Source organism: Hermetia illucens, chromosome 6 (assembly GCF_905115235.1).
Source record: "Hermetia illucens chromosome 6, iHerIll2.2.curated.20191125, whole genome shotgun sequence".
NCBI lineage: Eukaryota > Metazoa > Arthropoda > Insecta > Diptera > Stratiomyidae > Hermetia > Hermetia illucens.
Genome location: NC_051854.1, coordinates 26740732 through 26766915, shown reverse-complemented (window position 1 = coordinate 26766915; position 26184 = coordinate 26740732). Strand labels below are relative to the sequence as shown.

The following is a 26184-nucleotide window of genomic DNA, read 5'->3' as shown; positions in this document are numbered from 1 at the left end:
GTACGACTATCTACATGCAAAACAAAACCTAAGGGGAAGGAGATCGTTCCAAGTCCTCATCGCGTATCCTAAAAATGATCCTCGAAAAACGAAATCTGAAACGCAAACACATCGTCCCCTAGGGTTAAAAACTAAACTATCAGAGTTGGCAAAAAAACTCTGAAGGGCTCTAAACGATAAATCTCAGCAAAATATTCTAAAACACGCTTAAAGGTTGAACTGCGACAGTGAACACAGAGTTTTCTCTCTGCAAGGCTCGTAGGTATCTAAACAGATCGAAACAACATTTACTACCCTTGCTCCTAGGAAACGGGGGCCGGGCTCGTAGTGACGCAGAAAAAGGTGCTGCACTTACGGCTCATTTGAAAAATATTTTTACACCCAATTCGGCGAAATACAAAGTTTAATCCCCGACATGCTCACCTTCACCTACTAAAACGAACCTTCACTTTAGAGTTAAAAAGGTTGTGCGTGCTATCAGGGAACTCAATCCTAAAAAAGCATGCGGCCACGAACAATTACAAGCAAAATGATCAATGTCATTAACCATTTAATTACGATCTAGAACGCGATCACACATATTCGTTACTTCCTGAACATGTAGAAAGTGTCATTTATAATTAAAAATATTTTGCAAGTAGCACTATACCGCTTGATAAGCCTGCTTCCTATCCTATCAACAAATGCTGGCATCAAAAATACTTAACAATTCGCAATCCACGACCATCACTTCGGCTTCCGAGAAAAGCATGGCACAACAGACCAGATTCATCGTATCGCTTTGGCAATGAGCCAAGGGAGAAGAAACAGATATTGCCCCATTGTCTTTCTCGACATTGTGCAGGCTTTCGGGAGAGTATGACACAAGTTTACTGGCAACCATGTAGGATGTTTCAATCAAAGCAGGCAGCCTGGTCTCAATATGCGTTAGGCTAATGTTGCATAAGTCGGCAAGTCCTCGCTAGACTTACCGCGATCGCCGCTGGAAACTGTGTTTGGACGGGCCAAGAGTGTGTAAGGCCGGGGTGAAAGGAGGTTTATCCAACTGACGAGGATCTGTTCGCCTGCTAAATATGTGCACCAGAAAATATGCTAATAAGACCCCAAGCCAAGGTGGAAAAGCATACGACGAGGACGGCGTGGCCAATAGAGAGTTTGGTCTCCAGTATGCGGTCTCTGTATACTTCGGGCACCTTCAGTTTCAAGTAAGAACAGGGTAAGAAAGGTGACTGGACTAGTTAGGGTGAATATTTTCTCCAGAATACTCGTTGGACCAAGACGTGGACTCAATAAATAAAAATAAACAACGGACGTTAGAGGAAGAAGAGGTGGTCAGGTGCATCATCGCCGTCGAGAGCAGTACAGTTGGTGCCAGCCGGAGGAATAGTATTCGTCTTTGGACGGCAGAAACAACGCTACCTAAACATAAAAATTGTTTAATGTCCTCGTTATTTCTTTTCTCTAACTCCAGAGCAATCTGACCAAGCTTCATGGCTCGATGGGGCCATACCGATCCGAAGGCTGCTAATGTGGCCAATGGAGGAGGATCCAGAGCGGAAACCATCAAGCTGGTCCAGTCCCTGCAATTTAAAACCTTAGGATCCCCATAGACGGGTGGGCTGTGATCAACGAGGAGGGACTCCAGGTGAATAGCTAACCTTTTCTACTTCGCATTGGGGAAAGTGGACTACAAAATGCGGCTTGGAGTCAAGAACGCAAAGGTGAAAGCGTTCCGCTCCATGAAACAAGCGCTGTTGGAGGAAATGAATATCGACGGGCCGACTTCCGCTATTCTGCTGCTCTTCTTCCGAGAGCAAGGCATCAATGTCAAACTAAAACAGGGGCGTTGTATCGGAGGAGGCCGAACCACCAAAGAGTTCCAAAGTAAAAATTAGGAAACGGATCCTGAAAATGGCGGCGAGGACCGGGCTCATAGTTTTAAACACCTGATCCACATCAACGTTCCGCCGCACAGCCTGCCGAGGAAGTATCTCTGGTATAACTTTTGCGTCGGAATCTCTGGCATCGTCAGTGGATGGGTGGCGAGTCACTAGAAGACTTCCCGGCAAGGGATCACATTGCATTCGAGTTGCTGGCGTGCAACAACCTGGTGTTTCTCTTACGTATGGAGCATCTTGAGGATGAACATCGGGAAATTCGTCGAAGCTCTTTGGACAGGCAGAGTCGCACTGGAGGGCGTTTCAGACTTGGTAGCGTTGCAACTGACACTGTCGTAAACTCAAAGATGACTATCATAACGACAGCGAGAGCGGCTTCCATGCCCCGGACAAGCCTCCTATGTTCTGGTGGATGAAAATTGCTGACCTACGGAAGAAGTGTCATAAGCTCCGCCATCCACAAAGTTTACACGCCCGCGGGAGGACATGTGTGATAAAGGCAGAGTATAGATCAGCAAGAAGGAGACTCTACAGTGCGATAAAAAAAAGCAATCTCGCGATTGGCAAAACCTAGTCAACGTAGAAACTTGGCTATAAACTGGTCTCCCTGAAAATCGGGACTCAACGGAAATCCTGCATACCAAGAACCGACCAGATGGACCGCATTAAACGGGCATTATTCGCCATTCTGTGCGGGTTGATTGATGTCAACAGCACGGAAAACGTCAAGGATTGCCCCCTTTTCACAATAAGAGAGCTCAGAGAAGCAGTGTTCACCATTAAAAACAAGAAGGCGCCAGGTCCTGATGGTATCCCGGCGGATGTTTACAAACTGCTGTTCCACCAACAACCAGAGTCGCTGCTCGGGGCGTTCAACGCTTGCCTAAGGAGGCAATTTTTTCTTGTCGCTGGGAGGAGGCGAGACTTGCGGTACTCGGCAAAAGAAAAGGAGACTCTGAGCTGCCGTCTTCGTACTGACCGCTATTTATGTTGAAAATGCTCGAAAAGCTCATCAGGAATCATCACTACCGAGGACTTATCCCCAAGGAAGTTTGGGTTCACAGCAGTGAAATCCGCGGTGGATGCAGTTATGGAGATCGTGGACGAGGTTCGTCGAGTATAGGTACACAGCCGCCGATCCCGACGGTGTCTTCTTCATAACGCTTCAATTCCGTAAGATTGACAGATATGCTAGCCACATTAGAAAAATTATTCCGGCGATGGTCTGCTTAGACTCGACATGGCAGAGGAGTCGTGTCTGGTCGGTTACGCAGACGACGTTGCAGCACTTGTTGCCGGACATACAATTGAACAGGCGCAAACCAGACTTAGCATATTGATCATTTTGGTCAGAAAGGATCCCAATCCCATATCGATCGGCGAGCTGGCTACAGAGTCAAAACCAATTGTTAAATACCTTGGCTTAATGCTCGACTAGAAGATGATTCATCGGGCAAATGAAAGCAGCAGCAGAAAGGGCTGCAGCTGGAGTCACAGCCTTGAGTCGACGAATGTGGGATTCCCTGTATCTATCAGGAGATGTCTTCTTATGAGACCAATGAAGTCCGTTCTGCTCTATGGCGCGGAGGTATGGACTGATGTCCTTGACAAGGAGTTGCACCGTAAGCGCCTTGCTCAAAGGCAGAGACGAGGCACTTTGCGAGTGGCGTCTGCTTATCGCACTGTCTCAGAACGGAATCCCCGTTACCCTTCTTGCTAAGGAGCGTAAAGCTATCTACAATCGTAAGAGCGGAGATTTAGGAGGATTTTTGCCCATAAAGAACGTTAAGGCACACTTACCGAATGGCAACCCTCTGAGAGCAGAGAGGCGACTAATCGACAATTTAGTCTCATGGCTGAACCGAACGCATGGTGAGACTGACTATTTCATTACCCAGCTACTAAGTGGGCTTGGAGGTTTTCAGTCTTACTGGGAAGGCATGATCTGCGGATTGTGTTTATTTGTAATATAGTTGTGGACCACGCCCATCACACCTTTTTTTGTCGTGGAAGGTGGAATGGGATTCGCTAACTACTCTCTCCAGACAACATTGCCGAGGAGCGCTAACAGGTGGAACCGTGTTGCGCTTTACGTTCGAGTTCTTCGTATTGCAAAGAAGATAGAGCTCCACCGGTAGTTGAAGTAACAGTATTCTTCCTCCTCTTCTCTTCCGTTATTGAAAGGAATTCCCTGATTTGAAGGCTTCGCAAGGCGGGAGAGATCGGAAGCTAGCCCAAAGTAATGTAACAAACGGTTCCAAGCTAGCTCTGTGACGATGGGGAGGTGTTTAGTTGGTAGTCCGAAGGCATGCAATTGCGGGGGTCCAGCAGTCTGTGCGTAAATGCATTCACCTACCCTACCCCAAAAAAGTGATAGACGAGAAAATTTTCCAAAGTTACGCATCGGCCTCTAGGTTTGCCGACCGGAATAGCAGTTAGCTATAAGCAGAATATCAGCTGAGGACTGAGCTGAGAGCTTAAATTGCATGATTTTTTCGGCACACGTAGTCGATATGGTATGGGCATATAAGGCAGGTAAACCTTTCATTGGGGCTCGCGATTGAAAAGCTCCTTTGTGTTAAGATTGAACAGATGCTGATACTGGGAGTCATCGAGGAGTCCCAACGCTCCTAGTCTTTGTCGGCCAATCGGTCGTAAGATGAATGTGTGCACTTGAGACTGGATGTACGTAGGAAGAATTGCGTCTTCAAAGTGTAGTTATCCTTTGGCGCTCATCGAATACCGCTTCATAAGCCGTTGGAGAATAAGACGGCTTTCAGCGTCCTACTTATTCATGATGATGACATTTGTTCTTCCGCAGTATTCCTAGTAATACCAGTTTCTCCCGCGTTTTTTCCATGAAGATCGACATAACGACCATTTTCAGCTGCAAGTAGTGCGTTTGTTTCTTCTGATGAGGGTTAAAGGAAAACATTTGCAGTTAACAAAATTAGAAATTATTGAAAATATTCGGTTAAAAATTTCCTGGTTTCAAGGCTACATAATCCACCGCCATTTGTATAAGTTCTCACGACGGATGGAGCCTGTACAGTTCACTTAACTTCATTCACATTAACTGATGTGATAAATTGATTTTTGGAAGGTAAAACAATCAAGCATCACCTTTGAGATGATATTCCTCCTCTTCTAGGCTCGCAACGAAATATTTGAATGTTCGTTTCGGGGAAGTAGACTTAACGAAATTACATGTTATTGTAGGAACGCATGAATAGCAAAGGTACAGGCATAACCTTTGGTAAGATATTTACGGGAAAACTGAAGTAGAGCATGTTCCTCTGAAATCAATCAAACGACATCCTGTACACGAGGAGCGGTTGCTTTTAAATTGCAGACTCATCGTGTTCGCGTCTTTCTAATATCATTATCCTTGACGTGTGACCTACGCCATTAACATTACAAATTCTTCAAGGAGAATAAATCTTGCTTAAGGGAATTCTGTCTCCTTGCGGAAACCGTGAAGTCTATGATGGAATTGCGAAAATAGCGAAATGACGCTATTGGGATAGATAAGAGGAGCCTCGTGGATGGGGTGGTAATTTCAAATTCACACTTGAACTTTTGTCTCTGGAGTTTTGCATGCAGAATTCTTCTCACGTTTATCGAATATACTTCGTCGTATCGTCTTACCCACATATGTAACTATTTTACGTCGTAAATGTAATGCAGGTTCAAGAAGTGTTTTATCACAAGATGGAGTACCAGCTGATGTAGCTACTGATGAAGGACCTGAATCGCATATCGAATTTTTACTGCACATAGCTCCGGAATGAGGTAGCAGAAAATCTATAACTAGGTTAGCAGAACGGCTCCTGTTACAATGATCTGAAAGATTATCGAATGTTGAAATTGTGTATTAGGCTAACATGTAAAAGCATCAATACCGTTTGAAGAGTTTCGTCGTTTGGGTAGTGCACTCAGCCGTTGATTAAAATAGAAATTATCCACCATCCAAAATAAAAACTAAGGACACACTTCAATTTCTAAAGAAATGAATATAAACTATTATCAGAAATTATGTGATTGAAGAAACAAAAATCTACAAAACCCATTTATTGAAAAGAAAAACATATAAAAAAATATAACTAACAATCCCTCTAAAATTACAAAACGATAACTATCCTGAAATTGAAATAGACAATAAACATTTGAAGAAATTCTTTGTAGTAATAAAATTTGTGCTGTAAGTATGGCATGAATAAAGGACTATATTCGGTCTAGAATATTTTGTGCTTCCGGCGTAGCGCTGGTGAAGTTGTGTCAATTGGAGTCCTCCGTAGGTTGATCTAATGAATCGGTACTTGAATTAGGAACGGTTTCTGTGACGACTGGCAGGATGTTTTCGCTGGACACCTGTTTGCTGGAAAGTGTACAAAGAATGGATTAATATTTTGATTAGTGGTTCAGATTCAGAATAGGTTCCAAAGACTTAAATTATATCTTAAGACTATTGAACTCTCCTCTAGTGGGTTTATATATTTGGCTTGCTCGCTACGATGCTCGTTGCTTTTTGCTTTCGTTATTCCCTCAGACAACATCTTGTCGTGGTGGGGTAGCCTGTAGTATTTCAACACTATTTTAAGAAACATCAATTCTGGAAGACTCACAAAATTCATGTTTCTCAACGATTATAACAACAAATCTTCCACTTCAGTGGAAAGCTTGCATTTAGAGCCTAGAACGCAGTCAGCCAGAAAAGAGAATACAGCAGCTCCCATAAGGGGAGAAATTGGAAACCTGACGATAGGCGGTCTTTCCGTGGTATATTTGCTCAAATCTTCCAGAAAAGGGGGAGATGACGCGAAAAAAAGAAATTTCAGCCGCAAAAGATTGGACTACAACCTAAATCCTGCTTCTGAGGCCAAGTAGTGCAGTGCGCAGAATATAGCTTTCCAACCTGCAAAACTGTCTCTCTCTGAGGGTGATATGTGGCTCTCCAGGAGTCAAGCCGCTTGTCTACTAAGATCGTGGTGATAGCCACACCCTGTACGTGGTAACCTTACTATTAAGAAAAAGCTACGGATCGAGACTAGGTAATCGAAAAAGAACTCCCCAATCCATTGGTTAGTTTGCAGTCGGGGGTAAATGATTGAATTCGTACGGAGCTTCTCGGTCGCCTCAGTGAGTAAGTTTGACCATACCGTGCTACGGACCTCCTAATCCCCCTACTTGTGGGAACCAAATGAATATACAAATAAAAACAAAACAAAATAAACTAGTACCACCATATACTGGACCCAAAGCCAGCTAGGCCGAGGCACATCTTCGAAACACTGAGAGTCAGGTGATTTCCTGCAAAAAGGGAGAAGTTGGGCCGTCAAGCCATGGAGCTGAGCTCTAAATTAGCATACGGCGAGAACTACAATTAAAAAAGGCCACTGTTTGAAAAGCAGGGACAAACAAACACGTTCGAAAGGAGACATGCCTCGGTGGAGCAGGTGTAAAATCGTACCTGCGTTATCGGAAGGAAGGCTTATAGAGAGATGGAAGATCTTCAGGGCCTCCTTACTGCTCTGAATGAGGATCTCCATACGCGATTATGCAGTCTCCAGTAAGAAGGTGGAAGCCAAGCGCATCGCCCTCACGGTCGGGGCTGGATAACCGATCCCTGTAGGCGATCAAACGTCAAAGTTGAAAATGTGCACGTACACAGGGAAAAGCGGAGGATATCGGGTGGAAAACTTACCGAGTTCCCCGAAAAATCGCTACCACTTCTCCTCGGCTGCAATGTCAATGCACAAAGTCTGGGGAAGTAGCGACAACAATGGAAGAGATATCTTCTTAAATTAATTTTCAGCAATAAGTCAGAAATATATAACTTAAGGAACACTCCAATATTCGTAACCAGCACTAAGCATGACTCTAAGGAATACTCTGATGAAGGGCTGGTCAGGAATTGGAGGGTGTCCGATGAGTTGTCGATATCGGATCACAGAAAAATCAGATTCGACATTGGCCGTATCCCTCCATACGAGCACAAGCGCTCGAAAGATTGTTAAAACCTCACCAGCAAGAACCTCCGGATTATAGTGGGAATACTCACTGGTCACTGTCGACTAAACTATGACATGGTGAAGTTAGGGATATCTACGGGAGTGTGTCGAAACCCCCATATACGTTCTGGGACAGTGTCCGGTGCTTGTGCAAAGTAAATTGGGAAAATACTTAATGCCAGATGCCAAGTTGAAATACTTGGAAATAACGAATACACTAAAATTCCTGATGGTTATAGGCTTCCTTGGTACACTATAATCAGAAAAAGGGGCACAATAGTTTTTTAAAAACGTAGTGCAACTTCCCTTGACAAAATAATAATAAATATCGCTTGTCAGAACCTTCTCTTCCGCCTCTACTAGTAAAAGCGGAAGAAAGTAAAGGTAGTGATGATACCAGGGATGGAGCAGTCCAGGGTGCTTATTGGGGGATACGAATCCATGCGTACAAAGGATTGCTTAAACCTCACCAAAAGAACCTCCGAATCATAGTAGGAATTCTCACTGGTCATTGTCCGCTGAACTATCACCTAGGGAAGCTAGGGATATCTACGGACACTGCCTGCAGGTTTTGTGAGGAGGAGGACGAAACCTCTATGCACGTCCTGGGACAGTGTCCGGCACTTGTGCAAAGTAGGTCGATACATCTGGGAGAACACTTAATACCAGATGCAAAGCTGAAACATCTGGAAGTGGGGAACATACTAAAGTTCCTAACGGTTACAGGCCTGCTTGAGATACTATGATCAATAGGTACACTATAACCAGTAAAAGGGGCACAATAGTTTTTCAAGGACGCGGTGCGACTTTCCCTTAACAGAATAATAATAATAAAGGTAGTGATGTGGAACAACGGAACGCCATGACAGACAGTAACCGAAGAAGTTGTACAGACGGTAGCGGTTCAAGGGGCGGAAGACGATGACAAGTTCGAAACCTCGGTAAGACCCAAACTGGGCTCAAGAGACTCTTCAGCTAGCGTCGGTTTTTCATCATATATAAGAAATTATGATCAGAAACAGAAGGGTTAATTAATGTATGCCAAAACTTTTTCCTTTCTATTGGTAGCAAAGCTGGTAGAGTTGCCGGACTGATTTTATATATTTCTGGTACAAGAACCTTGGGTTCAGTCTAACAAAATCTGCTTTGTTAGACCTGTAATGGGACTAGAATCTTATGGAATGGACGAACCACAAGATAGACAGTCTGTGTACTGACATTAAATTTGTTAGAAAGAACCATGCTGCACCCAGGACAGGAAAAGGAAGAAGAAAGATCGATCCTTCAAGTAAAGGTAGCCTGCAATCTACCTTACAATCACATACAAGGGACTTGCATGCTCCTTGCTGTAAAAATAAGTGCGTAGTAAGTCGACTTGGCGGTAATGTGTCGCAGCGTAAACTGGGCTGAACGCGTGAACTGAGCTGAACGCGTGAACTGAGCTGAACGCGTGAACTGGGCTGCCCCTGTTTCTAATGTCACGAGCAAGCTCATCAGCCCACACCGGAATTAGGGTGATGCATTCGTAATTTCGTTGGACCTTTTCCAAATTGATCTTCCACGGCAATATTCCGAATGCATATGCCATTGAAGGAATAACTGATACGTTTAGTAAGCTTGTCTTATTCTTCCCTGAGAGGTGCGTTTTCAGCGCCAGTTTCATACGTCGCAGGACAGCAGAGCACCCTTCAAATTACCAACTTAAGTATGTGTTTCTTTCAGAATTCCTAGGTGCCTGTAGATAGGTCGAAAAGGTGCAGGAAGTGTAGAGAAGAGGACCACCTTGCCAAAGGTTGCAGTGGCGATTCACAATGCATGTTGTGCAAAGAGAAAGAGGGAATGGACAACCGGCCAATTGTAGCTGATAGTAGGTGTCCTTATAGGAAGGAGCTGAATTGTAAGGTTAAAGGGGACTGATAGAAATCAACCCCAACCATTGCGAGACAACTCAAGACTTGCTCTCGTAAACCATTCCAAAGTCGAAAGTGGACATGACATTAATCTGTGGAGCTTACCGAAATTACAGAGGTGCTACGTGTGTGAAAGACTGATTTGAACGCCGCGCTATGAACATGCAAAAGGTAAGCCAAACAAGAAACAATGGCATTCCCGCTAGCCGGGGATGCTCTATCATGCGAATATAGCAATCTTCGAGTCGTACAAACTGCCTTCATCCAGATCGAGCAGGCGGCGCGAGATCTTGGGCTGCACATAAATGAAGGCAAGACGAAATATATGGTGGTCACATCAGCACAAAAAAGGAACTAACGAACAACATCAAATCGCACTGGCCAAACGAGAATAATAAAGATAGGAGACTGCAACTTTGAGACCGTTGATAATTTCTCCTATCTTGAGTCGAAAAACACCGCCGATGATAGCTATGACGATATAATCTGCACACGGTTGTTGACAGCCAACAGAGCTTATTTCAGCTCACAGAAACTGTTCCGCCCGAAACGTCTCACCATAGGGTCAAAGCTATTACTGTGCGAGACTATGATCTTGTCAGTTCTCATGTATTTTTCGGAGGCCTGGGTTCTTAGGCAGAAAAATTACGAACTTTTGGCCGCGTTCGAGAGAAGAATCCTTCCTACATGACGATGGACGATTCCGTAGCCTACACAACGATTAAATCTATGAGCGATACCATGACCGCCAGATTGTGGATAAAATCCGGCTCAGTAGGTTACGGTGGGCGGATCACCTAATTCGTATCGACGAGGATGATCCAGCCTGAAAAGTCTATAAGCAATATTTAAGGTAGAAAAAGAAGACGAGGCAGAACCTGCTTGAGATGGAACGATGGCGTAGGCCAGAACGCCAGACAGCTTTTAGGGATATCGAATTGGTGGACCTCGGCGCAACACTGGGATATCTGGTTTTCCTTATTAAGGTGGGCCTAGACCGGATACCAGTTGTTGCGTCGATATCTACAGTTTGTACGCCCCTCCTAGTGCAATTATTGCTCGCGATTTCAACGTCTGAGGTTTGGATTGGGGCATGCGACCATAAAATGTCGCGACGGACGCCGTTTCCACCATACTACTGGTGGAACCAGGAGATCCTGCTGTTGAAATCACGTCTGCGAGTGGGGAGCCTTTGCCAAAGAACAGGAGGGAAGCCAGATCATCGGCAGATGGAAAAAGAATATAGCAATCTTCGAAGTAGCTGAAAGGTGTTTCTCGATCAGTGGAAGAGGCAGAGGTTGGTTCTGCTACCAAAACTCCAAAACCTCATGGCACACCCTCTTAATATCTTATCTTTTAGACGCTATGGGGATGATTCTGAAGAAGGTGATATACAACGGAGGGACCCCTTTGGTACGAGATGGATGACGGACCTAAAGAACAAGAACAAGGTCCTGCGGCGTTAGTAGTTGCGACTATCCCCGAACAAAGCATGGTTACAAATGGTTAAACTGGACTCTGCGGAAGACGGAGGCGATCTTTATTGCGAATAGCAGGAAAAACAATAGCGTCAAAATCCGAGCTGGTAATCACGAGGTCGTTTCAAAAGCGATCATTATATAACTCGGGGTAATGGCCGACTCCAAGTTGGCACCTGGACTATGCACGAGATAAGGCAGCAAATGTTAGTTCATCTGTAGCAAGGGTGATGCTTAATATGGGAAAGCCAAAGTCTAGTCGCCGGCGGATCTCATAATTTTCTGTAGAAGAAGCTAAGGCCGGATGCAAATTGGAGCGTGATAAATGCAACAATAACTGCGATACACGAAAAGCTCCAGGAATTGGATCAGACCCGGAAAGCGCTACGGACGCGCTTAATCATGCTGATGTAAACCAGAGCCACCCTCTCGAAGTAATACTTCACGGTGGCCCTGCGGGGTTGTGAGCAGAGAAGGGGAGGTGATTTTAGTTGATGAGAATCTCGCACGATGTTGGAACCTGTCGCAGCAGCGTCTTTTTAACTTTTCCACCTCCAGCCATAAAAAAAGGCACAAAATTTCATGCGAATATCACGACTTTTGTTTTCCCCCCGTGATTTCTGTAAAATTGTAAAATGTATGCCTGGCAAAGTGATGTAGTGGGTGCCTTCAATGGTAATTTACTCAGCATACTGGGCGGGAATCCCCAAAGTCCACTCCAATATTCTTTTGCTTCTGATACCAATAAATGCACCTTAGACGAAGACACCTCGGAAAGTCTTTCTTCACCGAAGAATCTGCACTTTGCATCGCAAGCCTGTCAGCTTCGCCAGCAGAAGGTTGAATGGGCGATTTTGGAGAATAATATAATGGGCCCAGTAAAAGGCAAACAAATCTATTAATCTAACCTAACCTAAGTATATAATGATAGAATAAAACCTGCCATTGGTTTTTTTGGTCTACCGTTGGTCGAGAGATTAATGAAGGCTTCTTATGAGGCAGGAATGAAGCTGTAGGATTTGTGGTTAGGATTATTTTAACGGTTCAACATTGGTGATCCAGACGACCTCAGGTTTCACTCTTGAAATTTTACGCGTGAAACTCACACTTTTTGCACTTCCTTTTACATGTATGGATCCCCTTTATACCCAACAAAAAATGATCCGTACATGCGTGAGGATTCACAGTTCCAACATTTTCGCAAAATATCGTATCAACAGGTGTAACTGTTTCCAAGTAAAACGTTTGTGACTGACGGACAAACAGACAAAGAAAAGGAAAAATCAAATTAGATAATTCATCCTTACCTTTCTATACCATAGTCGCAGGGCGCGGACTTTGATCGACCGGCTGTGACAAATCGTTCAAGGCGGGATCCTCCTCGCTGCGGGGCTCGCCCGGAAGGCGATCGTGAAAACGGATTTTGAAATGAATGATTTTTCAACATAGCTTTAATCAAAACGAAAGTGTCAAACATTTTCGGGACACTTCTACAGACGGTATTCAAATCCTCAGTTTCTAATTCAATAAGGCGACAGTTGTCTTCCTCTGAAGGAAGTGGGTATTTACCATTCACCGTTACCCACCTATGATCCTGCAGAAACAATAAAAGAATTAATAATGCGTCAGTCAGAGTATTCAGAATAAGTTCACTTGTAAGCCAGGGTCTTACCTTAATTTGTGGAAGGGTTATTCGTTGTGCGGGATCTTTAACTAACATTTTTGAGATTAAGTCACGCAAATCATCACTTATTGCTGGAAAGCTGGGAAATTTAAGAGTTTCATGTTTGATTTTATCATAAACTGCAGGCACTGTTAAACCAACAAATGGTACATTTCCATACACGATTGCATAAAGCGTTGCACCTAATGACCAAATATCAGCTGCTTTGCCACTGTAGGAATGCTGAAAAGATAAAAATTTGATTACTTAGGAATACTGAACCAAAATAACTGATTTTTTAATAGAGAACATAAAAAGCTTAAGTTGACGTTATCCTTAATCAGATGGACGTTTTGTTCCCGAAAAGGTAGTTCTTTGGCATTCTTGTTGATATACATATGTATCATCATCAAGTCGAGGGCTGAATTGCGACTCCACCTACTACTTGGCTAACACTAAGGATAAAATGAAGGAATAGCAGAGGAATATAGAACCAGGCTTGAAGAAGGACTAATTCTAGTCTCCAATTGAAAAGTGGAGTTATTCCACTCTGCGATCAGCTGCTCGCCATATTCACTTCTTCACTGCCTACGCATCACAGACAGGTCGACCTGATGTCGAGAATGATGCCTTCTGGCAACTTCTCGACGAAAAGACTTGTCACCTGCTTGCTAACGATTATATCATCATTGCCGGCGACCTTAATGATCATGTGGGTGAAAAGGCAGACGCAATAATATAATATAATCGATTTTGTTGACACCCATGACCTTGTACTTATGAATACATGGTTCATCAAACGATTGTCTCATTTTCTTACATTTTATAGTGGGAACAGTAAAACGCAAACCGATTATATTCTCATAAGACGCCGACATTTTACCACCGTCACTGATTGCAAAGTCGTTCCCTATGAAACCATCGCATCTCAACATCGACCGTTGATTGCCGTCCTGCGAATTAAGCCACCGATAAAACAGCGTGAGGAACGTATTGGCCCGCGGCGCATTAGATGGTGGCGATTTCGTGACAAGGAAGAAGAAATGATCTCACTTACGCGATTACCGACCATTACGAATGTGGAAGAATCGTGGAACCAAGTGAAAGACACGATCCACAAAGCGGCCTCTGTAATCCTCGGAGTCACCAAGCCGGACTTTGGAATGATGATGTTGAAATGAAGGCCCGTGAAAAGAAACGCCTCTGCCACAAATTTCTCGACGATAAAACGCTGGCCAATTGGCAAGTTTACAAGGATGCCAATCGGGAAGCAAAGAAAAAATCTTTTCGATAAACTGGACACCGTAACGAACGTACACAGGATATCAAACACTTCTGCTGCGTTAATGACAAGAACGGTACGGTACGGTATCATCGAGCTATAACGAATAGATGGCAAGAATACTTCGAGCCGATTTCAACTCAAGAATTTGCTCATCCTTCATTTCCACAATCATTGCCGACATTTAGACCAGTTCCACCTGTCAGCGCAACTGGTGCTCAGAGGTGGCGGCGAGGAAGATGGGGCGGCAACCCTATCGACCAAACCAAAACCAAGTGGCCGAGGAGAACCTCCATAGTGCTGGCACCGGGAGACGCTGTAATCACTTTGGTTTGCCGGCCGTGATTCAGTAGGCGAATGCTCCAAAGGCCTAATCAGGGCGATCAGACCCGAGTCTGCACGGGGACTCATCTGAAGTGGCAAATTGGTCACGAAACCTTACCAGGGGTATACTGGTACCATGGGAACCGGGAAAGCCCCTGGACTCACATACTTCGGGTGAACTCCTGTTGTATGTGAGGACAGCTCGGTTATTTGCGGTTGGCCCCCCTAGTGGGAGTTTCATGGTGGTTGTGGTTATGCTCAAGCGAGAAGAGACCTTCGGGCCTCGACGTGGTGTTGCGTATCAACACGGGTGCCGTACTCCATAGTTCGGTAGAGATTTAGGTAATTCTTGCATCCCCCAGTATGAATGCTAAGCCATGCACTTGGTATAGACTGGTACCGTTATTGCTTGTCACAGCGGGGCTCTGATTGTGGTCACAAAATCAATCCGTGTCTGAAGAGGACCGTAGGATTAAGTCTCACGACAGGTGCTCACGTTAAACCCTCAAGGACTTAACTTAACTATCAGCGCAACTGAAGTCCAAGAGGCAATAAAACGAATGAAATCGGGGGCAACGATATCGCATCTGAGCTCTGGAAAGTGAAGAGCTGGGACCCAACACTGTGGCTCAGTGAATTCTTTAATCGGGTTATTCAGGAAAATAGATCACCATCTGACTGGCAAGAAAGTACCACTGTTCCAATATGGAAAAAGAAAGGTAGTCCAGCAGAATGTTCAAATTACCGTGCGATCCGGTTACTTTCCCATACCATGAAGAATTTTGAACGCATTCTTGACAACCGTATTCGCAAAATCGTTGAAATAACCGTGAATCAAGCCCGATTTGTCAAAAACTGCGGAACTATTGGCGCAATACACGCTGCGCGGGTACTCATGGAGAAACATCGGCCTCTTTACATTGCATTTCTGGATCTAGAGAAAGCGTTTGACCGTGTGCCACAGGGACTCATCTGGTATGCTTTACGACAACATTTAGTACCAGAAAAACTCGTGCGCTGGGTTCAATTGCTCTACCACGATCCGAAAAGTAAAGTTCGAAGTATGGCGGGTGTATCAAAACCGCTTCGTGTCTCTGTTCGTGTTCACCTCTCACCACTCCTCTTTGTCCTTGTTATGGACACCGTCACACGGGACATCCAACGTCTTTCGCACTACACACTGATTTATGCAGATGATGTTTTCCTAGCATCTGATAGCAAAAATGATATCGAGCAACTTGTCCAAAAATGGAATGATCGTCTCATGCAACACGGTCTCAGATTGAATTTAAACAAAACTGAATTTTTGACGACCGATCCCCATGAAACAGGCACAATCACTGTCAGCGGCAGTGATCTGCCCAGAACTGAGCGATTTAAATTCCTCAGGTCAACGCTATCAGCCGATGGAGAACTGCGTTATGAAATTGCTTCACGCATTAACGCAAGCTGGATGAAGTGGCGTTCCACAACTTATGTTCTTTGCGATCGACTTATCAACGAACGTCTCAAATCGAAAATTTACCGCGATGTTGTCCGTCCTGTCGCTCTCTATGGTTCTGAGTGTTGGCCAACTATAAAAGACAATGAACGGCGTCTTACGGTGATGGAGACGAAGATGTTGCATTGGACTAGTGGCGTGGCACGTTTTGATCACATCCGAAATGAGGATATCCGCGATCGTTATGGGGTTGCACCGATCGTGGAAAAATTGCGAGAGAGGCGTCTTCGATGGTATGGTCACGCAGTTCGTGCTAACGAGAATTCACTTGCCAAGATTGGTCTAAACATCGAAGTTGATGGTAAACGATCGAAAGGCCGCCGGATGGAGATTTAAAAGTCTCCCGATTGCATCCAGATCTGGCATTTGATAGAGCGAAATGACATAAGCGATCACGACGAGCCGACCCCGCTTATGAAGGGAACAAAGGCTGAAGAAATAGAAGAAGCCATCTCTGAAATACCTGGGAGTAACATTCGGCTCCAAGCTAAGCTTTAAGCCCCACTTGAAGCTTACTGGGCAGAAAGCAGCGACTATTAATTAGCTCTACACTTTCAAGGATGTTAACAAATGTAGGCGGCCCAAAACTCAGTCGTCGATTATTTTTATAGCGAGCCGTTAGCTCTGTCTTTTTATACGCGGCACCAGTGTGGACGCTGGCGATAAAAATCGGAGAAAATCACAGACAGTTTCAAACTGCATATCGGTACCGAACAATATCGTATGAGGCAGCATGCGTGATTGCGGGGATGATCCCGGTGGATATTCTAACCGATGAGGCAAGTCGTCTGTACGAGAATCAAGAAGCGAGCCTAAATAAGCAAAGTGAAAATGTGCGGTCATTGGCCGCATTGCAAATAGCATGGGACCAGGCGGAGAATGGCCGGTGGACACAAAGGCTTATCCCAGACATAAGTATGTAGACTATCCGGAATTACGGTGAGATGGGTTATGATCTGACTTAGTTCTTAACCGGACACGGTGGATACAGGAATTGCCTCTATAGGTTCGGTCTAGATGAAACGGATGATTGTCCTCCGTGTGAAGTTGCAGCCGAAAATGCAGAACATGGTGGAAGATACATGGTGCAATCAAAAACAGCATGGGACGTGGTAGTTGCAATGGTGAAACGAATCTACCAGCAACTAAAAGCAGCAAAAGCGCAGCAGAGACATAGAAGGGACGTTACTGCAATTAACGGCACGCAAAGCGGTGGCAAATAGGAACTGAACAGCCCAGCGAAGCAATACTAGAACGGTGGTCCCGTGGAGAAAATATGGGAGATTTTAGTCGATAAGAGTCCGGTATAGTGGAGGTCCAAGGGTAGTACGATGGAGCAATAAGCTTGGGAAACGCCTGCTGAACCAACACCAACAGCTCTGCTATCAAACCTTATCTCCACCTACATGTGGTGACCGCTGGGAGCTCTTTCTTAACGGAAAGCTGCAGACGGAGAAGGATGAAGGCGTCTCCCGCGCCTAAAAACGGGACAAATTGTACCAACTGGTCCTCCAGGTTGGGAGGCTGGGTAGGGCTGACAATCCTACACAGAAAACAACTTTTTTCCAAGCCACAACAGAAACCCAGGACTGGACTGATAATACAACGACGAATCCGGCAACGACGACAGAATAACGATTTGCGCATTTTCTCATGCGCTCACGTGCGTTCTCTGTAGGGAGATGGAGTTGCAGCTAACCGACACCCTGTTCCAATTAAGGGCTGATGTAACAGCGCTGCTGGAGATGCGTTGGACAGGGACCGGTTTTCTGGAGAAGAGTCACTACACCATATATTATAGTGAACATCCAGTCAGAAAAAAAATGAAAACTGCTGTTATCGGCTTTGAAAACATAAGCGAATGGCTATGCACTCTGCTCATTAACGCTCACGCCCCTACAGAAGAGACCGCAGAGTTGGAGAAGGATACCTTTTACGAGGCAGTAAAACGAACCCTCGAAGTCTATCCCAGATATGATATCCAAATCATACTTGGGTATTTTAACAGCCATTCAATTAACAGTATCACACGGAATGGTTGTTGGAAGTACGTGGTTTGCACGGAAAGCGGTCCACAAACATACGTGGGCCTCTCCAGACGGGACCACATTCAACCAAATTGACCACGTGTTCATTGAACGCCGCCACCTCTCAACCTTGATGAATGTCAGAACATATAGGGGGGCCAATATAGACTCAGAAAACTATCTCGTTGGCATGGTGCTCCGAGCTCGAATAAAAACACCACCCAGAATCCCCTCTGACAATCCGGTGCGAGTTAACACTGATAACCTGACCTATAAGGGGGAAATGGATGCCGCAATAACCGCATTCAACAGAGATCTTGGAGATGAAGTATCAACAAATGATTTTCACAATCACCTCAAGGGTGTTATCATAAATACGGCCACAAACATACTTGGCCCCAGCCGCAAAAAGAGTCGGAACGGTTGGTTTGACGATGAATGTAAGCTAGCAACGGAACGGAAGAATGCTGTATACCGAGTAATGTTGCATTCTCAAAGAACGCGAACACGAATCGACTTCACAGATGGAAAAAGGAAGCCTGGGAGAAACAACAGGTCTATGGACTCGAAAAGTACAGGGAGCAACCGCACCAGGCGAGCAAATTTTACTAACAAGTCAGCAGGATGAAGCCTTACACACCTCGATGTTCATCCTGCCGAGACAAAGAGGCAACTCTGATTTTTGACAGAATGGGCATATTGGAGCGAAGGGTTGAGTACTTTGATGAGCTACTGAACAACCAAAACATCGGCGAGTTGGAGGTTCCGCCAACTGAAGACGACGGACAAATACTGACACCATCAAGTGTAGAAGAAACGGTTCGTGTAATTTATCGGCTTAAAAACCATAAGTCGCCAGGAACCGATGGAATTACAGCCGGATTGGTTAAATATGGTGGCGACCAATTACACCTAGCGGTTCATCAACTTATGCTCAAGGTGTGGGACAGCGAATTTATCGCATACATAAAAAGGGAGATATCATGCAGTGCAGCAATTATAGAGGTATCACGTTGCTGAGTACTATCTATAAGATATTCTCCGCTATGCTGCTAGGCCGAATAGCCCCATACGCCCAGATTATCATTGGCCCCTAACAAAGAGGCTTCACTTCAGGCAGATCATCAGCATGTGCAGCAAGCGAGGAAAAAACTGTTGGAATATGGACAACAGTTGCACCATCTTTTTATCGACTTTAAGGCCGCCTATGATAGCATAGCCAGGGTAAAACTGTACACGGCCATGAGAGAATTCGGTATCCCCACGAAATTAATAAGACTATCTAGGCTGACCCTGACCAATGTCCGAGACCAGATAAAAGCAGCAGGATCACTCTCAAGACCATTCGACATCAACAGCGGTCTAAGACAAGGGGGTGCCCTATCATACGTCCTAGAAAAAGTGATCAGTGATGCCGAGGTAAATGCGAGTGGTACGATTCTGTTTAAGTCCACCCAACTACTGGACTATGCTGACGATATCGAAACCATGGGAAGAACGACCGTACGTCTCTGCCTTAATCCAGATCGACCAGGCGACATGAGAAGAAGGCAAGACATCAGCACCAAAAACCAACCAACCAACAACATCAAATCCCACTCGTAAAATGGGAAGAATAAAGATAGGAGAATACAATTTTGAGACCGTTGAAAATTTCTCCTATCTAGGGTTGAAAATCACAACCGATAATAGCAATGACGATTGTTGGCTGCCAACAGAGCCTATTTCAGCTTACAAAAATCGTTTCACTCGAAACGTCTTACCATAGGGTCAAAGCTTTTACTGTACAAGACAATGATCTTGCCAGTCCTCATGTATTCCTCGGAAAAATTGCGAACTCTTGGCCGCGTTCAAGAGAAGAATCCTCTGAAGAATTTTTGACTCCTACATGAGGATGGACGATTCCGTAGCCTACATAACGACGAAATCTATGAGCGATACCATGACCGTCAAGTTGTGGATAAAATCCGGTTCAACAGGTTGCGGTGGGCGGGTCACTTAATCCGTATGGATGAGGATGATCCGACCCGAAAAGTCAAAGGCAACATCTGTAGTAGAAAAAGAAGACGAAGTAGATCCTACCTAAGATGGAATGATGGCGTAGACCAGGACGCCAGCCGGGATGTCTGGGGTTCCTTATTAAGGCAGGCATAGGCCGGATACCGGTTATTGCCCCGTTAATGATGATGACTGGCTCCTCACGGAAGGGACTCGGACTCAGGGGTTTTTTCGGCACCTGGGGATAGAATGCCAAATCTCTTGGGGAAAGGATGAGTATATTCTAGATGGAATATTTTCAACTGAGTGATGCTTCTTATGTAAAGTCACATTTAAGGATAGTCTTCTTCGAAACGTTATTACAGCTAAATTTTTCATCTATAATATATCCACCTGGATATGACTGCAAAGAAATGCCTTAATTTATTCTCGTCTCCATTTTAACTGATTTCCATAGCAGACGACAGTTTATTACTTTTCCTTAATTTAGTTCAATTTTGCAAATTGGATATTATAGAAATCATAGCTTTGAAGTTTTCTAGCTTTCCTTTCTCATTGCACCCTTATAATCACATTTTAAATTTAAATCAGGTTAGCAATAATTCCCTTGGGTCTATCTGTCGGGGTTGCAAATTTCACTGAAGTAGTAGTTGTTAGGGTTTTAAGGAGGAATCATTAAGTTGAACCATCTGCGAAAGGTGAACGGAAGGAGCCGAAAACTGAAATTATAATTACAAGACAAGACAAGAACTTTTCAAATAAGTTTCGATAGTTATGATTATTCTCTTTAAAGGAAATGGTTACGAATTCATGCTTGCTGCCAGGTAAATTTCACTCAATCTCGATAACACTCAAACTTACCTCTCCCTCGAGCAATGTCTCAGGTGCTCGGAAAGCTGGCGTCCCCGCCGGCGATTTATTATCCATGGTGGCATCTTCGTCAAGGAATTCGGTACAGACTCCGAGATCGGCAATTTTAACGTGACCATCCTCACCCAGGAGAAGGTTCCCCGGTTTGATGTCGGAATGAATTATGCGCTGATAATGCACTGTAATGAGAAACAAGAAAGTAATAAGAAATGGTGGACATTATAGGGCTGGAATGACTGGAGAATAGAGAGACAGGTGAATTTAATTTATTCCGACGGAATCTAGCCTTGGTGAAGGGCGGGTGAAAGCCGGGATGATTTCCAGGTGGGGCCGTGGTCCCTGACTCCTTTCGGCATGTGATAACGTAGTATCCATGGATAATTCGTTAATGGCGAAGTTGCGTCAATTTTATTACTGGTTAATTGATTCCACTTAGGAATCATAGTGGAACTGAATGGGGTCAAACCTTTTACAGCGTAATGGAGGAGTTCCAGGAAATATCACTTTATTGCATTTGGACTTGTGTGAATAGTGCATTTTCGAAAAGTTTTGAGGTTTAATTTAATTCTATTTGAGGGAATGCAATTATCGGCTTATGTGTGTGCATAGGTCTAGTGCAAAATGTAGTTTCCCTGGAAATTGCCGCGGCTTTTTCATGGAATATGTTGGCTCTGTTTGGGTAGGTAATGGCTGAAATTGATTTCATTTTGTTAAAATAATACCATATTGCATTATTGAGGTAATTTTGAAATTCTCTTTCAATTTTACTTTTTGAATGGCTGTGATGCATCGGTATCCATGCATTTGGGACTTTTGTTATTATTCAGATTCTGTCCAGTTCCATGTAACGAATAATTAGCCCAGAAACTGATTTAAATCCTCTTTTATTTGATGTTTAGAAGCTGCATCCTCGCAATGACAATGGACATTAATTAAGCCCATGATTATATAAAATTAGCTTGGTGTGCGCAGGAGATACTATTATTACAAGGATTCGTCCTGTCCGAAACGTCCAATGACATAAGCTCCCAAAATTAATTCTGGAATTGATTCGTCCTGTGATGCTTACAAGTTCACTAAGTAACCCCAAAAAAACGCTTTATCATTTTGAATTCAACCACATTCATTACGATTTCAACGACAGCAGCTGGGTTCTGGTTCTAAGCAACAATTAAAGTTTATGACCTTTCACCACTTGGGAGAGTTTCCATACACTAAGTTGTTAAACTCGGGTCTTCTTATTTACAAATCTGAGTACGTAGGAGGAGCGGTGATTAAAGCAATGTTAGCTATGTCTTAGAAAAAAAACAATCCCCTCCCATAGTCAAAAACAGGATTGTCAGTATCATCGCTATTGAAAAAATGACAAAAAGATACTAAATGATATCTTTATATTATATTATATATATATATTTTGCTGTTGTTTTATTTTATGTAATACACATGTATACCGTAACTCCGCCACGATATGTGAATAGCATACTGCTAGTCCCACCCCAAGCCCAGGTAAAGGAAGAGGGTTTGAGGCAACGAATTAATACTGTACTCAGTAAAAACCTGTGATTGGGGGAAAAAAGGAGAGGTGGACGCTCAGCTTAGTTGGGATAACTCCACTATACCGCAACACCCCTTCGTCAAGGGGATCCTGATCCTCTAGGTTCGGGGTTTAGAGCGGTGGGCTTACAACCCATCATCCACAAAAAAATGTATAGAGTCAGAACGAAGAGTCTCAAACAGGATTGATATCACCAAAACGACAGCGTAAACGAATGAATGGCTACGCTTCTGCATCTTGGAAAGTTGGATCACTAAGCAAATCTAGCAGCTCAGGGAACAAACGGGAACGGTTTCATCGTGGATAGGGACTTTAAGACTGTGGGGCACAGTCTCCATGATTTTTTTTAATAGGATAGGTAAATGCATTTAGGTACAGTTTTGAACTCCTGGTTCGGTACATCTTCGGACTGCTAACTAAACACCTCTCCATCGTCAGAGAGATAACCTGGAACCGTTTGTCACATTATTTCGGGCAAGTCCACGAACTTTCCCGCCTTGCGGAACCTTCAAATCAGGGAATTCCTTTCATCAACGAGAGGGGACAGAAGGAAGAGAACTGCCAGTTCAAGGAACACCCTGCCATCCGGCTCCACCACCGGTCGAGCCCTATCATCTTAGCAACGAGAAGGACCTGAACGTAATGGGCAACACGGCTCCACCTGTCAGCACTCCTCAGCATTTCTTCGAGAATGTTGTCTGGAGAGAGATCCCCTGTGTTTAAATAGAGCTGCTGACGAACCCCATTCCACCTTCCACAAAAAAAAATGTGATGGGCGTCGTCCACAACTCCATTGCAAAACATACAATCTGGAGATTGCGCCTTCCCAATCTTGTGCCGGTAAGATTGAAAACCATGATGCCCACTTAAAAATTCGGTAAGGAAATAGTCAATCTCACCATGCTTCCTATTCAGCCCGGCACCTAAGTTGCCGATGAGCCGCGCAGTCCATCTGCCGTTCTTCACGGGCAACACCCTCCCTTGCGCTTGTATATGGCTTGACGCTCCATAGGAAGAAGGACAACGGGGAGCACTCCCGCGATCACCATCACGGCCGGTTCAGAGATAGTGCGGTACGAAGACACCATCCGCAAAGCTCCCCGTATCTGTACTTGCGCAAAACAGTTACGATATACCTCCTTGCCAAGAGCGTCAGCCTATATCTCTGCATCGTAGAGCAGGACAAACTGCACTGAACTCATCAGGAGACGTCGCCTGCTAGACGTAGGACCCCCAATGTTTGCCATCAGCCTATTTAACGCCGAAACTCCAGTTGCAGCCTTGTTCGCTGCTGCTTTCATTTGCCCAAAAGAGCTCATCTTTGAGTCAAGAGTCAGCTCGAGCTACTTTACCGCTGGTTTTGATTCGATTATCGACTCGCCGAACGATATTGGACGCAGGGTCGGAATTCTCTTTTTAGTCAGGATGACTACTTTGGTTTTTTCCAGTGCAAGGTTGAAACCATGAGTAGTTATCCATCCGCTTACCCGTCGCATCAATATGCCGAGTCTGTTTTGCGCCTGTTCGACAGTGCGTCCAGCAAGAAGCGCCGCGACATCATCTGCATAGCCGACCAGGCGCGACTCTTCTGGCATGTCGAGTTTAAGTAGACTATCATAGGTAGCGTTCCAGAAGTCTTACTATCTTACGAAATTAAACGGGTTTCTGACGTCAAGCGTTACAATTAGCACCACCTGTCGAATTTGGCGGCTTTGTGCCTCCGCTCATCGAACGGCATCCACAATGTGCATGACAGCATCAACTGTGGATTTCCCTGCTCTGAAATCAAACTGCCGGGGAGATAAATCTCCGGCAGCGCGTACTTCTGATGAGCTTTTCGAGCACTTTTGCAGCAGTGTCAAGCATACATAGTGGGCGGTATGAAGACGGCAACTCGAGGTCGCCGCCTTTCCCTTTGTGGATCAGCGCAAGCCTTGTCACCTTCCAACGAGCAGGGAAAGTGCCCTCTTTCAGGCAAGCGTTGAATGCGCCAAGCAGTAGGTCTGGCCAATGTTGGAATACCAGTTTGTATACCTTTGCTGGAATACCAACGGGTCATGGCGCCTCCTTACTTTTCATAGAGAGGACTGCCAGTTTCAACTCTTTTATAGAGAATAGTGGAAAGTCCTCTGCGCTCTCGGCGCCGACGTCATCATCCCGTACGGGCGTGCGCAGGGAATAGTGACCTTACAATTCGGTCCATCTGCTCGGCCTTAAGTAAACAGGGTTTCTGCAGAGCCCCGATTTTTTGGATTACCAGTTTGTAACCGAGTCTCCACGGGTACCAGCAGCGAGCTTTGCTCTTGTTTATTGCGCTGCGGAGTCTCCTTTTGGCTGATTTGTACTCCGTCTTTATGGTATGTGGCTTCTGCCGGTCGCTTAGACTTTGTGTTAAGCGACGGAGCCTGTAACACTCGTTCCGGAGCTCTGCGATTTCCACTGTCCACCGATACATAGGTTTGCCACGTCTCGGTGGCCTCCTGGGCATGGAGGCTCCGCAGGCAGTCGTTATCAGGTTCATAACTGAGTTTACGACAGTGTCGGCTGCAGCACCACCGCCCCCTGGAGAACCCTCCAGCGCGTCCCCTCCTGTTCCAAGAGTTTCGACAAATCTCCCGGTGTTTACTTTTACTACGGGATGGCGCACTTCGAAGGCAATGTATTGATGGTCGCTTGCTGAGAAGTCTTCCAGAACTCGCTACCCGTCCACCAGCGACACCAGTGATTTCGACGCGAAGGTTACATCTGGACTGCTGCCCTCGCAGCCCGGGCGCCGGAACGTTGGGGTGGATATGGTGTTACCACTCCTGTTCTCGACGCCATTTCCAAAATTCGTTTCCCTCTGTAGTCTGTGTGAGACATGCCCCATTCAAGTGCCCTAGCATTGAAGCCACACCCGACCAGGTTCTGCCCATTTGTGCGTAAATTAGCATCCTCCAAAGATCAAGATTGCGTCGAAAGTTGTAAGATAGACACTAAAAAATGTTATCCCTGAACACCGAATTCAGACAAAGCCGTCCCCTCGGGCTTGGGTAAGAACCCTAAGGAGGGTGCCGTACCAAACCCAGATGGCAGCGGTATCTGATATGTTAGGGTGCCATGGAACTGGTTCCTTGTTTTGGTACTGCTCACTGATGAGTACTAAATCAGCTTTGGTCTCCACAGCGGAGCAACCCGTGAGCATTTTTTTTCTGTGAGGCATTCAAGGTCTTGGATTTCCAGAGAACACGTGGGTTTTAGGCTGGAAACCAAAGCTTTTTCTCCCCGAAGCCCTTTGACTGCTTACCAAAACCTAACTTTGTTTATTGTCTTCGGGCGTAGTTCGTCTAGCACTCCACCACCCTTCGTTTTATGAATGGATGATACTTCTGCTCCGTTGTCTTCGGGTTTAATCTTGTAACGGATTTCACTGAGGACCTCCACAAAAGTCTTGCCTTCCGTCGACTTAATAAGCAAAGCTGGCGGTCTAGTCCCCTTTCATCTCCCCACTTTTTCTTTTGGTGCTTCATCCTTCGTGTCCGCCATGGATTACCATCAGGTTTTCTCTGAGGGCGAGACGTGTTGTTGTCTCTTGTTCTTCTTCGCCTTTTTCTTTTGTGAAGTCTCCTTCAGATGTCCCTTCCTCCTTTCGTTTTTTCCCCAGTTCGCTCTGCAATGGGCTGTCTGT

At 45.0% G+C, this 26184-nt stretch overlaps 1 protein-coding gene across 3 annotated transcripts in view; it reads right to left on the bottom strand.

Moving 5' to 3' along the window:
* Positions 1 to 5954: 5954 nt before the first annotated feature.
* The window catches only part of LOC119658656 (calcium/calmodulin-dependent protein kinase kinase 1), a 382257-nt gene continuing 362027 nt past the window's right edge, over positions 5955 to 26184 (bottom strand). For all 3 annotated transcript variants that reach the window (XM_038066200.1, XM_038066202.1, XM_038066201.1), the window contains 4 exons: positions 20954 to 21141; positions 12970 to 13203; positions 12605 to 12891; positions 5955 to 6276 (listed from right to left, as the gene is read on the bottom strand). In XM_038066200.1, the coding sequence (XP_037922128.1) occupies positions 6177 to 6276; positions 12605 to 12891; positions 12970 to 13203; positions 20954 to 21141 (809 nt within the window). In that variant the 3' untranslated portion in view covers positions 5955 to 6176. The remainder of the gene's footprint in view (positions 6277 to 12604; positions 12892 to 12969; positions 13204 to 20953; positions 21142 to 26184) is intronic.